The sequence below is a fragment of the Crinia signifera genome, chromosome 9, assembly GCF_055691185.1.
Source record: "Crinia signifera chromosome 9, ASM5569118v1, whole genome shotgun sequence".
In the NCBI taxonomy this organism is placed as follows: Eukaryota; Metazoa; Chordata; class Amphibia; order Anura; family Myobatrachidae; genus Crinia; species Crinia signifera.
In genome coordinates, this window is record NC_139225.1 from 51,329,175 (window position 1) to 51,348,073 (window position 18,899).

Here is an 18,899-nt window from a genome sequence, read left to right on the forward strand (position 1 = left end):
TTTGTCTGACAGGTCTTTATCACAAAGGACACATTTGGCAGGCTGCTTCTTATGTCTTGCCTTGGCCTCAGCCTTCTCCTTGCCAGTCTCAGACCTAAACATACAGTAATTCACTATCAATAAACTTATAGAAAAAAACTTTTTTTTTTTAAACCAACAACAGAAAAAAATACATCCTGCATTCCCTAGGCTTACCCTGACTTGGATGGCTGCCTTCTCTCCTCCTCCATTCTATCAGCACTGCAAAAAACATTCTTAATCAGCCAGAGGATAATAGGAGAGAAATCCCCGCAGCGCAGCTGCCTTGGGATCTTACCAGTCTGCTGAAATCTGTTCTTTATTTCTGTAGTGCAGCGTTGAACACACAAACAGCCTGTCCAGAGATCCCCCCGGGCTGATCCGTCCCGGCGCCTTCTTATGACGCCAGACGCCGGCCGCAATCACCGCCGCAGCCCCGGCCAGCGTCCCCCCCACCTGACGTTAGACGCCGCAGCGTCTGGCCGCGTACATTCCCAGCACCGGCTCACGTGCGCGTGCGCCCCGGCACTCCAGGAACACACACGCGGCTGATATACACCGCAAGCCAGCCGCCCGGCTTCTGAGGGGGGACGCACCGCACACCAGCCGCCCGGCTTCTGAGGGGGGACGCACCGCACACCAGCCGCCATCAGCGCGGTACAGTACATGTGCACAACTTTACAGGGCGCCCCTAACTGCACTAGGCAGTGGGATGCCTCAGCAGACAGGTTCCCAACTACACTAGGTAGCGGGACGCCTCTACCTCACCATAGGTCTAAACCCCTGCTGCACTAGGCAGTGGGGAAGACCGGCAGCCTTTTCACAGGGTAAGCCTCCTGTCCACCTGGAAAGGAAAAAAAAGACACAGAGCCTTGGGGGCGGACCTTATATAGGGGCAGTGTCTTTTCTTTTCCTTTCCAGATGTCTACCTATAAGGGAGGAAACCCATGTGTTTGGCTGCCATGGGGAGGTAGAGGAAAACAGATTGCAGGTGAGGATGGTTACCTTTAGTAGACATTCAAACCTGTTTGTGTCAACTTGTGTGCATGTTATCAGGCCAAACTCTCCAGGGTATGTAAACTTTTGATCATGGTCATTTGGATAGTTTCTGTTGTCATTATGATTTAAAAAGAGTAAACACAGTTGTTTGACAACAAATGGCTTCAGTAGAGGAAAGAGAAGCACTCTCTTTTTTTTTGGGGGGGGGGGGGGGGGGGGCACACTTTATAAAACTTAACCTTTAATTATTCATTTTTAAAACATTGAATAATTACACATATATGACATACACCAGACACATACAAACATATAAATCGAATGATACTTATGAATACATTAAATCTTTGATCATTCAACAGATAATACATTTTTTGAACTAATCAAATAATCTTAAATTGTCAAGGACTGTCACTCAGATAGTGATCACATATATGATAAATGTGTGGCGAACGGCGAATATTCTATATTGAAATCTTTTATAAAGATTGTACATAGGCTAATAGTGTGTACAGAATTCTTTGAGAAAAACAGTATTTTGTATCCTTTTCTATCCAAAAGAATGGTATATAATTTCAGCTTATAATGATGACTATGGTGCCATCTAGTGGTCTCCACTAGATGGCACCAAGAGTTATCATTCATATTCTCTGACAAATGGCCAGAAAATCACAAATCCTGCTAGGGTATGTAAACTTATGAGCACAACTGAATATATATATATATATATATATATATATATATATTATATTTCAAAGGCAGATATCAATAAAGACTAAGTGCAGCACTAATCCAAGATTTTGTGACTTCATCAAATGGTAAGGTTCAAATGAGGCCAGGCCGGTATTTATACCTGCATGTCTAACTCAGTATTGCTGACATCATATCCTGTCATTAATTGATCATTAGTTCACAAACTACTAGCAAGACATGTTAAGTGTAAAATTTGTACCTTATTGGTACTAGTGCCATATTCACAACTACGAACCATTATAGAAATACACTTTTGGAAGTGTAAGGGTACTTAAAACATTAAAAGTCCTGTGTTTGCTGTACTTACGCTACCCTTCCGGTATCCGCTCAGCGCTACTGCACATGTGTGGCTCTGTGGTCTTGCGGTCCCGAACTTTGTGCCCCGCTTCCGCCCACACATGCGCATGTCCTTTGGGCGCTGTCTGGAAATGATAGTCCAGCCTCTGCCGGCGGCCATTTTCAAGGAGGCTCATAGATGCTTTCACGGCCATCTTGTGTAGGTCCGATATATATATATATATATATATATATATATGTGTGTGTGTGTGTCTAGTGTCCGTGTGTAAATTAAACTCTGCCATCTGCTGGCAGCGAGTGGAACTACTTTCACACGTACAGAAACACAGAGGCAAGCACACATACAGAAACATGGAGGCACTCACAAGGTAGCAGACTAGCTTTCAAAGCTTTTGCTTCGAGCGGGCTGGAAATGATAGTCCAGCCTCTGCCGGCAGCCATTTTCAAGGAGGCTCATAGATGCTTTCTATGTATATAGAGCCACGGCCATCTTGTGTAGGTCCGATATATATATATATATATATATATATATGTGTGTGTGTGTCTAGTGTCCGTGTGTAAATTAAACTCTGCCATCTGCTGGCAGCGAGTGGAACTACTTTCACACAAACAGAAACACAGAGGCAAGCACACATACAGAAACATGGAGGCACTCACAAGGTAGCAGACTAGCTTTCAAAGCTTTTGCTTCGAGCGGGCTTATGGGTCCCATACATCAGCAATTAATTGTGACAATCCTCAGTTCTGGAGATGATTGTCACAATTAATCTTTAATGTGTGGGCTCCCCCTTTTGGCGATCCCGATCAATTGATTGCTGAATCAGATTTTTAAACATGTTTAATAATCTGGTATTATCTGCGGTTCGTTTTTATATGTGTGGGCATTGCCGTTTTGTCTTCTTCTTCTATTTAAATTATGAAAAGAAATAACATCTGAAATGACAATCGATTGAGGTGATACATGGGCACTTTCCAGATATGAAGATGCAATCTTTAGATGGGAAAAATCTGCCGATCACTGAAATAAATTGTAATGTGTGGGCAAGTCAAATAGATTGTAGAAACCATTTATCTGGCCAAAAAAAATCACTGGATCTGGAAAACCATTAATTGTGATTGCTGATGTATGGGGCCCATTAGCTAGTAAGTGAATATTTCTGTTATGATATGTTTATTGTACAGTTTTTCTGTAAAAACATGTTCATCCAACCATTTATTCATTCAACATCACTGTGTTTTAACAGTCATAACAGAAATAATTAGAAAAACTTTCTTTGAAGTTTAAATACAAACAGAAGTCTTTGTTAAGGCCTGTACACACTGGGCGATTTTGAGCTGAAAGCAGCTCAGTTTTCTCATTTGAGATGCTTTCAGCTCAAAAGGTAGGCTAGAAAGAGTGAGAGAGACAGGGATCAGAGAGAGAGAGGATGTCAAAGATAGAGAGGGGATGTGACAGAGGAGTTGGAGAGAAAGGGGGGTGAGAGAGAGACAATGTCAATAATAGAGAAAGGGGTGGGAGAGGGTTTCAGGAATAGAGAGAGGATGTGAGACAGATGTTGTCAAGGATACAGAGAGAAGGGAAGAGAGAAAAGAGGGTGAGAGAGAGGGTGTCAAGGAGGAGGGAATGGTCAGAAGTACCCTGGATGGGGGAGCCGGATGTGAGGAGAAAGTGAGCAGGAGAAGGGAACCTGGGTGGGGAAAAGGGGATGGGGTCGTGGGTGCTGTGTATGGGGGTGGAGGATGGGAGGTTATAGTTGCGGTTACCACCTTTGTGTTGAGGGATTCCCGTGCAGTGGCCCGCCCCTTGACACACCCACAGCCCACCCACTGCCCCGCCCCTTCACCCACCTTATGTGTTTTTTTTACCTTTGTGAAATAATTCTTGATTGTGCACACCATAATGCCAGTTACATGTTACATCACACACAGTAATGCCTATTACACGTTATGCCACACCGTGATGCCCATTACATGTTACGCCATACACCGCAGTGCCTATTACACGTTAAGCCAGGACTCAACAAGTTTTTTGTAAAGGAAGGACAATATGGACAGTACGCGCCGAATGAAAATTTTCCTAATAATGCCGATTACAAGTCACACAACCATTACATAGTATAGCACATGCCATGCCCATTACATGTTATGCCACACACAGTGTAATGCCCATTACACATTATACCAAACACCATAATGCCCATTACATGTCATACCACAACGTTATGCCCATTACTCGTTATGCCAGGACTCAATTTATTTCTAAAGTAGGGATAACATGGACAGTGCGCGCCGAAGACGCGCAGACAAAAAATTCACCATAATGCCAATTACATGTCATACACCCATTACATAGTATACCACATGCCATAATGCCCATTACATAGTATACCACATGCCATAATGCCCATTACACGTTATGTCACACACCGTGATGCCCATTACTGGTTATGCCAGAACTCATATTTTTTCTAAAGTAAGGACAATATGGACAGTGTGCGCTGAAGCCAAAAATGTTTAACTTATTGCCGATTACACGTCACACGCCCATTACATAGTATACCACATGACACAATGCCCATTACACGGTATGCCACACACCATAATGCTCATTACATGTTTTCCCATACACTGTAATGCCCATTACATATTATGCCACACATGGTAATGCCCATTACACGTTATCCCAAACAACGTACTGCCCATTATACCTTATGCCACACACTGTAATGCCCATTACATATACCACACACCATAATGGCTAGTACATATTATGCCATATAAGTGCCGCTTACCTACTTGCTATTTGCTAGGGGTTTCTAGCTCAATGCCCATGCCTTCATGCTAGGTGGCAGGGCCTTTTTGCTCGTTGCCACGGGGAGTTGCAAATGCTTGTTGCCAAGGGTAAGAGCAAATGCCTGTTGCCAAGGGGGAGTGCAAATGCTTGTTGCTAAGGGGAGTTTAATTTCAGAAGGTGGCAGACAGCCAGAGCCAAGCAGAGCGTGTTGCTGCGCAGCCTGGTGGTGCCACTGTATCATACATACACCAGTGACCACCAGAGCAGCTCCACAGCGCTATTTTAAATCTCACGCCAGCTTGTGGAGCAGCAGTCAATCAAGAGCCACCACTCCCGATTGGCTGCCCTGCTCGTCTAGCTGGCTCTCTCCCAGCAGCGGCGCCAGGGGCGTAACTAGAACTTTGTATGAGGACACATCTGTAACTACCTCACACATATATACATACAGTGCCTACTGCATGCTCTTGACTTTCACATACAGGCACTGCAGCTCTCATTCATACATACATACATGCAGTGACGCACTCATACATACATACATATACTAACGCTCTCATTCATACATACAGTAACACTCTTATTCATACATACTGTACATACATGCGCTAACGCTCTCATTCATACATACATGTACTGACGCACTCATACATACATATACTAAAGCTCTCATTCATACATACAGTAACACTTTTATTCATACATACATACACTAATGCTCTTATTCATATATACATACATACATACGCTAACGCTCTCATTTATACATACATGCACTGACGCACTCATACATACATAGCTACATGCACACACACACAGGCGAACTCATACATACATACATACATACATACAGTAGCTACATGCACACATACACACTCATACATACATACTGTACATAGATACTCTTATTCATACATATACTGATCCCATTCATATATACATTCCACCCACCTGTCACACTAAAGATACCTTCCCCCAGTGACTGTAGGCAGCTACTAGTGGGGGCACCAACTAATTAGGGCATATTACCAAAGACCGTGCTGCTGCCCCTTAGTGCTGCTGGCTCATGGAGTCCCTTGTGTGGGCTGCTTCTGCCGGGTCACTGAGCGGTGGGCACGGTCTCCTCTCCTGCTTGGTGTGCGCCACCACGGCACCTAGCCTAGTTGCAGCTGCTGTCGGGGAGGCGCGGGAGGGGGTGGGGGACTGCTTCCCTTTGGTCCCGCACTGCTGGTGAGACAGGGAACTGTATTGTGGTGTGGAGCAGGGGGTGGCGACGACAATCCTCTGCTGGAAGTGAACCTGTGACCTGGATTGGGAGGCTTTTTGCTTCCCCCTTCCTAGAGATACGGTGCCGGCGCTCCGCTGTTGAGGCAGTGGGAGTGCTCGCTGTGGGCTCCTGCTTGAGGCGCGTCTCCCTTCTGTAGCCCGTATCTGGACATTGTATAGTCCGGGAACACCACCCGTCTGGACTCCGGGCTTAATTACTGGACTGTCCGGAGCAATCCCGGACGGGTGGTAACCCTAGTTATAGTAGGTAGGAGAAGGGCACCTGTGTGGGGAGGGAAGTGGGGTCAGAGTTGCTGTTGATGGGGAGGTGGATATGAGGAAAGAAAAAAAATCAGAAGATATGATGATGTGTATTTTGTGAGGGGTTGGAATTGTGAGCATAGAGAACGAATAGGAGGAGAATCTATGTGAGTGAGATGGAGTTGGGGGTGCCACAGATGGAGAAGGTGGAAATTTGCAGCTGTGAAAGGAGAATATGAAAGCATAAGGAAACAAGACATTGAAAACGCTCGCTAACAGACCCCGGAAGTGACAGGAGCGGCTGTAAAAGCTGTGTGGACCTACTGCCGACGGTCTGCGGGAAGTGCGGACGCCAGTGAAGACTGCAGAGAGACGCGCGGCGAGGATCATCTAGGACGGAACAGCTGGGTATCTTGTAAGTGTGCGGTGCACCACCGGAGGGTTAGGGACGCCAGCCCCAGGTGCCACCTCCGCACTTTCCTTGACCACCAGAGACTTTGCCCCTAAGAGACTACAGCCTGTGACCTCCGCTCCCAGTGTCCACATACCCAGACCCGTCATCCCCCAGCACCACCATCCCCATCCCCCAACCCAGCAGACCTCGTGCATTGCCAAACCACGGGGATCTGCCTTCCCCATCAACACCCAGGTGCCCACAAAAAGGAGGGCTGAGACACACACACCAGCATCTGCAGAAGACACCCCAGTGAGATCTGCAAGATAGACTGGACTCTGTGACGCCCACCCAGAGGTGTGACCACCTTCACCCTTACCCCCACATTCCCCTTAGTACAGACTTTTATTGAAATTGTAATATACATAAAGAAATTGATTTTACACATATTCAGTCTCCAGGAACATCTTTAATTGGGTAATATCAGAGGTCCACACACACTGGACACACATGTGATTGCGCAGTTCACCCCAACAAATATTAAGATGAATAGAAAAACCTGAGCAATGTGATCAAAACAAATAGTCTTGAAAGGCATAGGCATGTGCAGCATATTTTATTAGGGGGTGCACTGTCAAAGGAGTGTGCCTAACATGTCTAACACCGCCCAGTAGGTGTGTCTAACACAGCCAATCAGGCGTGTCTACCATCATCTATTGGCACACACTACAATGTAAAACGTCTCTCTCAGCCACACTATAATCTGCCTATTTCAGTTTTCATCATCTTATTACGCTGTATAACAGTACATGCAAATAAAGTCAAAAACATTTATGGAGATAACTGCCAGTGTTGCTCAGCATCAATCCAGACATCTGGATGGAGTGTGCAGCTAGAGATGCCTGGCCTAATGCGAAGTAACACTGGTCCGTTTCTTGTACTATTGGCTAGTGGGTAACAATCTAATAGTGTAAACTGTTTAAATGTTTAGTTATTATTAGAGATGTGCGGGCTCGGATTCCTCAGATCCGAGCCAGCACGGACGTCAGCAATCCGGGCCCGGATACGAGCAGCGCTCAGCGCTTCCCGCCTTACTCGAATCCGGGCGCACGGGCAAAACGTCATCGCCCGGCGTCGGATTCTCGCGAGATCACGGAACCCTTAAATTCTGCAACCTCGCGCCGCCATCTTCACTCCAATCTCGGAGAAGGGTAGGGAAGGGTGTGCTGCTGCTGTGTGTGGTCTCTGCTGGGGCCTGTGCTGCTGTGTACTGTGTCTCTGCTCAGTGATCAAGACATCACCATTGCAAGGATGACTGGTGCTGTGTTCTGTCTCTCCTTTGTGCTGGGGCCTGCCTCTGCTCCTGCGTCTGAGTCTGCTCCTGTATAGTCAGTCACAGTGTGATAGTCCACTGGTGCTGCTAGTGCCACTGCCTGCCCTGCACTGCCTAGTGTCTGCTGCAGTCTGCGCTCTGCTGTTGCCACTGGCTAGTGCCTACCAGTACCTATTGCAGTATATAATTCCAGTGTGCTGTTGCCCCTGGCTATCAGTACCTATCACAGTATATAATTCCAGTTTGCTGTTGCCACTGGCAGTGGCTACCAGTATTTTATTTATTGCAGTATATAATTCTAGTCTGCTGTTGCCACTGGCTACCAGTATTTATCGCAGTATATAAGTCCAGTCTGCTGTTGCCGCTGGCTACCAGTATTATTTATCACAGTATATAAATCCAGTCTGCTGTTTCCACTGGCTACCAGTATTTATTGCAGTATATAATTCCAGTCTGCTGTTGCCGCTGGCTACCAGTATTATTTATCACAGTATATAAAAATCCAGTCTGCTGTTTCCACTGGCTACCAGTATTTATCGCAGTATATAATTCCAGTCTGTTGCCACTGGCTACCAGTATTTTATTGCAGTATATAATTCCAATCTGCTGTTTCCACTGGCTACCAGTACTATCAGTCCAGGGGTGCCCACATGTGTGCTATATCCATCCAGGAGTGCCCACATGTGTGCTGTATTTGTCCAGGGGTGCCCCCATGTGTCCTGTATCAGTCCTGGGGTGCCCGCATGTGTGCCGTATAATTCCAGGGGTGCCCCATGTGTCCCATATCAGACCAGGGGAGCTGCCCTTTTTTTTAATGAAAATAAAATTAAGGTGTTTTTTTTTTTTTTTTTTTACTGCAAGGGCTGTTAAATGCACTGTAGTCCAGGGGTGAGCCAAGAGTTCTGTATAATTCATGGGGTGTTGCTAAGTAAGGTGTGCTGCTCTTTTTTATAATTAAAAGAATACACATTTTTATTTTTACTGCAGGAATTTGTCTGCCGTATAATTCCATGCCTGCCGCCATGTGTGCCGTAACAGTCCAGGGGTGCCGCCATCTGTGCCGTATAATTCCATGTGTGCTGTATCAGGTCAGGGGTGCCACCATCTGTGCCGTATAATTCCTGGGGTAAGCCAAGTATGCCGTATAATTCATGGGGTGCTGCCAAGTGTGCTGTATTAGTCCAGGAGTGATGCTACCTGTGCCATATCAGTCCAGGGGTGATGCTAAATGTGCCGTATCAGTCCAGGGGTGATGCTACCTGTGCCATATCAGTCCAGGGGTAATTCTAGGTGTGCAGTATCAGCCTAGAGGGTATGCTAAGTGTGCCATATCAGTCTAGTGTTTGTGCCGCACACTTGTGTGGCTTATCATAGTTATCCAGCTACCTCGGTGCAACCTTTTGCCCTAAAAACAATATTGTAAGGTGTGAGCTGTTCAGAATAGACTGTAAATGAGTGGAACTGAATGTTATTGAGGTTAATATAGCGTAGGAGCAAAACAAATAAAAAATTCTGCGATTTTAGCAGTTTTTATGCTTTTTTAACAAAAAAATCAGAACCCAAAACCCAAGAAATCCAAACACAAAACACTTAGGAGGTGTTTTGGCAAAACCCATTAGAACCCAAAACCTCAAGGTAATCAGAACCCAAAACCCAAAACCCGAAAAGTGGCCGGTGCACATCTCTAGTTATTATATCAATTTCACCCTTGACTGAGAAAATAATCCAGTTTTGCATATATCATTTATCCTATGGTTTCTGTACTATGTTAATATTCTATTTAAATAATGATTAGATTACTACTAAGGCAAACAGCCTTGAATTATTTTCCTAAGCCATGGTATTCGTGCTCCCTCACCTTGAAGGTCTGCCCTTCCTGGGCTCTCTTGCCATCCCAGGCCCAGCCTCTTTTCGTGAAGTAATTGACTGTAGCAAATTCAATGAGTGCAGAGAAGACAAAAGCATAGCATACGGCCATAAACCAGTCCATTGCAGTGGCATAGGCAACCTTGGGCAGAGAATTCCGAGCACTGATACTCAGTGTTGTCATTGTCAAAACGGTGGTGACTCCTGTGGAATAGAAAAAGTTATTACATGAACATACCTAACCTGGTTATTGTAAATTCAAAACAATCAGTTAGACAGCACTCGATAATGCAAAGATAATGTGTAGAGAAAAATACGATTTCAGTACTGTCGAAGTGTCCCTCACTGAAAGTGAGAGCAACTTAAAGGGACCAAAGCAAAATTCCCAGCACTCTAGACCATTTCTCTAAAGCCTCTAAACAGCTATTTCTAATGAGTACAGTAGTATAGGCCTAGAGTTATTGTCTTCTCTAATGTCTTATCTCCAGATTTAGAGCCAGTAGACCGAATATTCTCCATTCACTTGGAATGACTCCTACAGTACCAGGAGTTGTAAACATGACTTTTGTAATGCTCCTAGCTACATACTGTACATATGTGTTCTCATACATCTAGCCAGAATATACCATGCAATGCAAGATGTGTGGAGTGAGTGAGTTGCCAGGTCCTGTGCAACTCTGCTAATGTTGCACATCTTTTTTTGCTTCAAATGGATCTTAGTCACGATGCAATGATTCTCGGATGCATATAGAGACTGATGATTAATTTATTTTATAGCACTTGTACATCTCTGTGAGCTTGTATTGTAAAAAAGCTGTAAAAAAATTTGTATATAGATTCAGACTCATTCGCACACAGATTTACAAGTTTCATATATCAAATGAGCAGCACAGTCTCCTAGTCTTAGTGTGTCCTAGTCTTAATGCTTTGTAACTAACTTGAATTTCAGCAAAAAAGTTGTCAACTTTATTATTATACTAGCTGATCCACCCGGCGTTGCCCGGGAAAACCTCGGGTTTTTTTAATTTCCAAAATGGCTATAAAATGTTGTCTTATGCTGCGTTAAAGGGTCAAGATTGTAATTTATTAAAACCTCCACCATAATGTTAGAATGTGTTTTTGCATTGATACTCAATGCCAGCAATGAAATCAGGGTTGTTGTTTGCATAGCTGCCGATTCTGTGGGTGCCCAAGGGCCCGAGCACCCACGGAAATTGATGAGCACCCACGGGCCCGAGTCCTGCTGCTGGGCTGCCATATTAACTTGCTAATTTGCGGCTGCAGCACCCACATTGCCGAACCCGCCACCTGGGAAACAGTATGCCGGGAAGAGTGTATTCTGTCTGCGGAGTACCTGCATTGTGGGGGCATTTATGTACCTGCAATGTGGGGGCATTTATGTACCTGCACTGTGGGGACATTTATGTATGTGGAACTCTGTTGCTGTCATTTGAATTTTGGAGACAACTGTGCTCCGTAATATAAATTGGTATTATTTTGTGGCCACACCCCTTCCCCATGAAGGTACTCCTCTATATCTTTGGCTTGAGCACCCACCAGCAAAAACATAAATCAGCACCTATGGTTGTGCAGGGAAGGAATAAGACCTTGGCGACTAAGTGTTGTGAAAAGTAATAAATAGTATATAAAAATATATATACAAATTTTTATTATAACAATATAAGACAAATATACAAAAGCGACCAGAGGGGGGCGGTCTGCTAGGATGACAAGCTTAAAATTTTTAGGGAGTCAAGGATACATAAAAAAATATATAAAAAAGAGGTTTTTATATATAAAAAAGGGGGGGGGGGATGGAATATAAAAAATACAAAATACAATGGATAAAAGGTAGAATAGTAATAGCAGCAAATTCAATAAAGAACGCTTATCTTTTTGAGAAGGTAGGAGGTCAGATACCCGACGCGTTTCGTCTATGTGACTTCTTCAAGGGGTAGGGAGCAACTGAACTCAGGCCGGTTTTTATACCTGTATGCCTGTCAGGTACTCAGTGACATCACTTCCTGTGATTCACTGGCTTAATTAATGGTGTAAAAAATCAAAAGGAGATATTAGAGATTGTAGGGGCTATATGAACATATGAGTTTATACATGAGTATGATGTCCAGCTAAACGCTATATGTAGAGGGATAAATACGTTTTCAAAACATAGTAAAAAGCGTATATTAGATGAAGTTGCGGCACTTCCGCCACACTTCCTGTGTCCTTATAGTGCGACTGCGCATGTCCGGCTTGTTAGAAGTGATTGCTGAGCGACGACCTCCTTTCTGTATGCGCATGTGCCAGGAGGTCCCGTTCGGAGATACGAGCGTCTCATCTTCACATCCTGGCACATGCGCATACAGAAAGGAGGTCGTCGCTCAGCAATCACTTCTAACAAGCCGGACATGCGCAGTCGCACTATAAGGACACAGGAAGTGTGGCGGAAGTGCCGCAACTTCATCTAATATACGCTTTTTACTATGTTTTGAAAACGTATTTATCCCTCTACATATAGCGTTTAGCTGGACATCATACTCATGTATAAACTCATATGTTCATATAGCCCCTACAATCTCTAATATCTCCTTTTGATTTTTTACACCATTAATTAAGCCAGTGAATCACAGGAAGTGATGTCACTGAGTACCTGACAGGCATACAGGTATAAAAACCGGCCTGAGTTCAGTTGCTCCCTACCCCTTGAAGAAGTCACATAGACGAAACGCGTCGGGTATCTGACCTCCTACCTTCTCAAAAAGATAAGCGTTCTTTATTGAATTTGCTGCTATTACTATTCTACCTTTTATCCATTGTATTTTGTATTTTTTATATTCCATCCCCACCCCCCCTTTTTTATATATAAAAACCTCTTTTTTATATATTTTTTTATGTATCCTTGACTCCCTAAAAATTTTAAGCTTGTCATCCTAGCAGACCGCCCCCCTCTGGTCGCTTTTGTATATTTGTCTTATATTGTTATAATAAAAATTTGTATATATATTTTTATATACTATTTATTACTTTTCACAACACTTAGTCGCCAAGGTCTTATTCCTTCCCTGCACATTTTTCTATAAGTATTATACCGGTACTTTGTCATTTTAAGACGGGCTGACACCCTATATAAATAAGGGAATATTGTTGTTTTTTGTATATATTTATTTAAGCATAAAGTGGCGCCACTCATCCAAGGTTAACAGCACCTATGGTTGTTTGAAACGCACCACTCCTGACCTCATGTTTGTGTGTGTTGATGAATTCCACATCCACTCTGGGGGTATGGGAAATTGAAGGCTGAAGTTATGTGCACACTCCAGAAAAAGAGGGTGCCACCACTGAAAAGGGGGCATGTAGTGTAGTGTACCATGTTGTATGCCCCTTATACACATTATGCAAAACAGTAGTAGACCCCCTTACACTTGCCCCTTAAATATTATGAGACGCGGAAAGAGCCCAAATTCCCCTTATGCGACACAGAATGAGCAAAAAAATTCACATTATATCACCCGGATTGAGCCAAAATTCATGTTATGACAAACTGGAAGATCCAAAATTTGTTATGCTACATACATTGAGCCAAAATTCACGTTATGCAACATGGATTGAGGCAAAATTCACATCATGCCTCCCGGATTGAGTCAAAATTCACATTATACCACACAGAAAGAGCCAAAATTCACTTTATGCCACACGGATTGAGCAAAAATTCACATTATGCCACCCGGATTGAGCCAAAATTCACATTATGCCACCTGGATTGAGCCAAAATTCACATTATGCCACATGGCGGGGTGACGCATGGACAGAGACGTTGGGGTGATGCAGGGACAGAGATGGTGGGGTGATGCAGGGACAGAGATGGTGGGGTGATGCAGGGACAGAGATGGTGGGGTGATGCAGGGACAGAGATGGTGGGGTGATGCAGGGACAGAGATGGTGGGGTGATGCAGGGACAGAGATGGTGGGGTGATGCAGGGACAGAGATGGTGGGGTGTTGCAGGGACAGAGATGGCGGGGTGATGCAGGGACAGAGATGGCGGGGTGATGCAGGGACAGAGATGCTGGGGTGACACAGGGACATGCACCTCTATGTCACACTACATGTCACATTCATCCCACCTGCTACCTGTCTCGTTCATCTGGCCCGGCTCTTGTTTTTTTTTTTTTTTTGAGTTTTTATTTATAATTTACCATTTACCATACATCAATTAAAAAAATTACAATAAGTATATATATATATAAAATACCACATACATAATTACACACACAACAAAACATAACATACAAGTTCCTGCCTTTCCTCCCACCCCATCCAGGTCCATGAACGCTTACCCTTTCTCTACCCTCTCTCGCTGTTTCCTTAACCTCTACTCCTTCCAACCAGTTTTATCTCACAATTAGCCCAACGGTATACCCCTGAAGACATCGCTAGGAACCAGACTTATGGTACGTTACAGCTTCCCCCCCCCCTTCCCATTTTTTTTTTATATCGAGTCTCATAATGTACAAACAAATAATATCTACTGTGCATTCACCCTCTGCATATTTGAATATTACTTTTGTGCAATATTTCTTCGGCATTATTATATAAAGTGCAAATTGCTTGAAACTCAATTAATTTAGCCACACTGTGTACAGGGGATTTTTTTTTGTGTGTTTTATTTTCAGTGTCCATATTTATCACATATACCTCTATTATACATCTATTAAACATTCAGTAATTCACATGAATCAATCTTAAACAATGCCGTAGATGTGGTGAACACCCCTGTGTTCTGCTAATACTCTATATATCATCCCCACCTTATAGTGCTTCTTATGTTATATTACCATTTGTTATTTTATAATATGAAGAGCTGTACCAGTATCCCCATATGCCCTGGAATTTCTGTAATTTCCCCCGGGAGGCATAGATACATTTCTCATGCCCATATGTATAGTTGACTAGGTTTATCCATTCCGCCTTTTCTGGGCTTCTAGCTGTTAGCCATTTTCTAGCGATAATTACTTTTGCAAGGGCTACTAAACACCTAGCCAGTGGTTTTAGATCTTGCGAAATGTTTCCTTCCGCCCAGGAACCCAATACCATATTAGTTTCATTCAGTAGACACCTAGGGATCCCAACCTCGACCAGTATTTTAGTTACCTCTCCCCAGAATCTAGCCACTTCCCGACACCTCCACAGTAGGTGCCAGAATGTGGCGGCGTCTTCTCCACATTTGGGACATTTATCTGACTGTACACCGTTACACTTTTTTAATTTTACTGGGGTAATATATATCCTATGTAAAATATTGAACTCTATTTGCTGTACCCGCAGTGAATTGGTAGCCATTTTAACCCCGGATAGGGCCCCTCTCCACCTTGGGTCATCAAGCTGCGGGATATCCTCCACCCATTTGGCCCGCACTACCCCCAGTTCCTCAACCTGTGTGGCTGCATGCAAAAACTCATAAAGTTTAGACAATCGTTTACCCTGTCCCAGTTGTTTAATGAGTTCTTTACATGGGGGTTCTTTGATCTGTACCAATTCACCCCTACTGTATTGGCTTAGAGCACTACGTATTTGGAGGTACCTAAAGAACATCTCCCTAGGGACCTTATACTCGTCTTGTATCTGGGCAAAGGGTTTCAGAACTCCCCTCTGGTATACCTGACCCATTGTTTCAATCCCATATGTACGCCATGCCATGACCCCCTGTTGTTCTTTAATGGCCATAGCCGTACACATAGAGAAGATAGGGGTATCTGGGTCTATTCCCTCAGACTTCGTGATCTTATTAACCCATTGCCAGACCTTAACTGCTTGTGCTATAATTAATGGGAGCCTACGATGTAACCCCTTCACCGTCAATCTCTGCTGGGGTGTAACATCCGGGTCTACCGCCTCAATTAATTGTACTAATTCAGCTGTCCCCTCCTCTTGTCGGACCCAAGTACATAAATGGGCAGTCTGGGCAGCCATATAAAATGTCTTGAAATCTGGCAGCGCGAGACCACCCTTATCTCTATCACGACATAGGACCTCCAGCTTGATTCTGGGCCTCTTATCCCGCCACACCAGGGATGATATTAAACTATTTATTTTTCTAAAATAATCATCCCTGATAAACACTGGAGACTGTTGCACTATATAGATGAATTTGGGCAAGATAACCATTTTAACCAGGTTGACCAGCCCAATTTGGGCAATAGGAAGCCTGCTCCAGCACCGGCATTTAACCCTTACTTCTTCAATAAATGGTACAATGTTATGCTGGATAAAATCCCATGATGAACTAGCGACCCAGATTCCCAGATATTTAAACTTATCTACCTTCTGTAACAGTGTTTTTTCCAGCATTGCCGGCTCTACATTATTTCCCAAATGCAGAAGGTGGGACTTTGTCCAGTTCATGACGAGTCCTGAAAATTTCCCATACCCTTGAATAATCTCAGTTACTATTGGTAGATGTTCCTGTGGGTCTGTCAGTCCAACCAGAAGGTCGTCTGCATATAGTGATATAAGGTTGTCCCCTATACCTCTACCCTGCACCCTCCCTCTCAACACCGTCCGCAGCATACACGCCAGGGGTTCCATCGCCACTGCAAATAACAGAGGCGAGAGAGGGCACCCCTGACGTGTACCCCTGGACAGCTGGAAAGAAGGGGATGTAAACCCGTTAATAGATATCCGGGCGCTCGGATTTTGATATATGAGGGATACCGACTTGATGAATCCTTCTCCTACCCCAAAAGCCCTCATCGCACCCCAGAGGAATTCCCATTCCAGGGAATCGAATGCTTTGTTCGCATCGAAAGATGCCAACACTGCATCCTTTTCCTTATACTCTATGTACTGGATATATGAAAAAACTCTTCGCAAATTTATCATGGTGGACTTCCCTGCCATAAAACCGGTTTGATCGGGATGGATAATCTGACTGATCACTTTACTCAGTCTGTTTGCCCAGATCTTCGCATATATTTTGGCATCTGTTGTTATGAGGTATATTGGTCTGATTGAGTCCATACGGGTTTGGTCTTTGCCACTTTTTGGGATCACAATCACTGAGGCCTCCCTCATTGATGGGGGCATATTCCCTGTTGCTATCATATCCTGAAAGGTCCTCAGTAGTTGTGGTCCCAATACTTTCTCGTATTTCTGATATACTTCTGCAGGGATCCCATCCAACCCCGGGGCCTTATGCCCTTTGAGCGATTTTATAGCCGCTATCACCTCCACCATAGTTATGGGGGCATCTAGATATTCCCTTGCTTCTAAGGACATACATGGCATATCTATTTTCCCCCAGTATTCAAATATTTCCTCCTCCCCACACCTCAACTTAGAGCGGTATATTTCCTCAAAGTATGCAGTGAATTCCTCAACTATTTTTAGAGTATCTGTAATCATTTCCCCCGACTCCAATCTAATCGTAGGAATAATATTAGATGGCTTATCCTGTTTAATTACATAGGAGAGGAATTTCCCAGCTCGGTCCGCCTCTGAGTACCATTTATGTGCCCCTCTCTCCATTCTGCGGCAGGTTACGTCCTGCAAATATTCTACCCAGTCTTTCTGAGCCTTTAGCCATTCAATCCTGGCATCTTCTACTTTATTTGCGAGGAAGGCATTTTCTAATGTTGTCATCCTACCCTCTAATGCTGCTGCTTTCTCTCTATTTGTTTATTTTAAGAACGCTATTTTTTTAATAAAGACCCCCCGCAAGTAGGCTTTACAGGCATCCCAGATATACCAGCATGCTGTTGACCCCTCGTTGTCCTTAAAAAAGCCATCTATCATTTTTTCCAGTTCTTCCTGCTCTCCAAACTGGGCCAACCAGAATGGCTGAAGCTTCCAATACCGGTAGCCTACCTGGGTTTCTAGCTCTAGATGGATAACAAGGGGGGAGTGATCTGAGATCCCTCGGGCCTTGTATTCAACCTGTTTAATTTTATTAAGAAGGTTATCGGTCATAAATACCATGTCAATCCTAGAGAAGACTTTATGAGATGACGAGTAGCAAGAAAACTGCTGAAGATCTGGGTTTCTAATCCGCCATGGGTCCTTCCACCCGATCTCCAGCATGAATTCTGCAAACCTGTTCTTATCACTAGGAATGTTTTTTACCACACTATTCCACCTGTCGATTCTGGGCGACAATACATTATTAAAGTCGCCCAGGCACATTACCATACTGTCGGGGTACAGGGCCGCAAACTCAACAGCAGCTCTAATCACATCAAAAGAGAACGGGGGGGGGGGGGGGGGTTAAACACCTCCAAAAGGCACATATGGAAATGCTCTATACTGCATTCCAGAAAGACATATCTACCCCCCCGTGTCTATCTTGACCGTTCCACATTCAAATACCAGTGACTTCTTAACCAACACCGAGATTCCTCTGGAGTTTGAGGTAAAGGGCGCATGGTATGAAGACCCAATCCAGGGACGCTTTATAACAGCCCGGCGCTCTTTACTCAAATGGGTCTCTTGCAGGCAGATGATATCAATTTCCATATTTTTACACTGTTTGAGCACCAGTGCTCTTTTAACTTTTTCATTGAGGCACCTTACATTCCATGTCATTATTCTAACCATAGGAAACGTTTATTATCTGCTTTCGGATTTTTACCAGATAGCTGTTTTTTAACCCAGTTGGGAATCGTAGGGATTCTAGTTATTACCCCGGGGCCCGGTCTCGACGAGGATGCTGCAGGAACATATACACATTTACAAACACCAACACATTTACCCCCCCCTCCCCCACCCTGTATAACCTATCCCCTAGGCATACCTTTCCCCCCCAACCCTTATTCTAACGATATTTTCACACCAGAGGCAAAAAACTAATGGCCACCACCGGGGCCCGCCCCTGCTCCCCCATACCGGCTTACCCGCTTAGTAACATATTTTTTCCCTTCGTTTCTCAACCCGT

At 44.2% G+C, this 18,899-nt stretch overlaps 1 protein-coding gene across 3 annotated transcripts in view; it reads right to left on the bottom strand.

Annotated features, from left to right (window-relative positions):
- The window catches only part of GABRA3 (gamma-aminobutyric acid type A receptor subunit alpha3), a 381,172-nt gene that overhangs the window by 40,969 nt on the left and 321,304 nt on the right, over nucleotides 1-18,899 (bottom strand). For all 3 annotated transcript variants that reach the window (XM_083159070.1, XM_083159071.1, XM_083159069.1), the window contains one exon: nucleotides 9,968-10,179. In XM_083159070.1, the coding sequence (XP_083015196.1) occupies nucleotides 9,968-10,179 (212 nt within the window). The remainder of the gene's footprint in view (nucleotides 1-9,967; nucleotides 10,180-18,899) is intronic.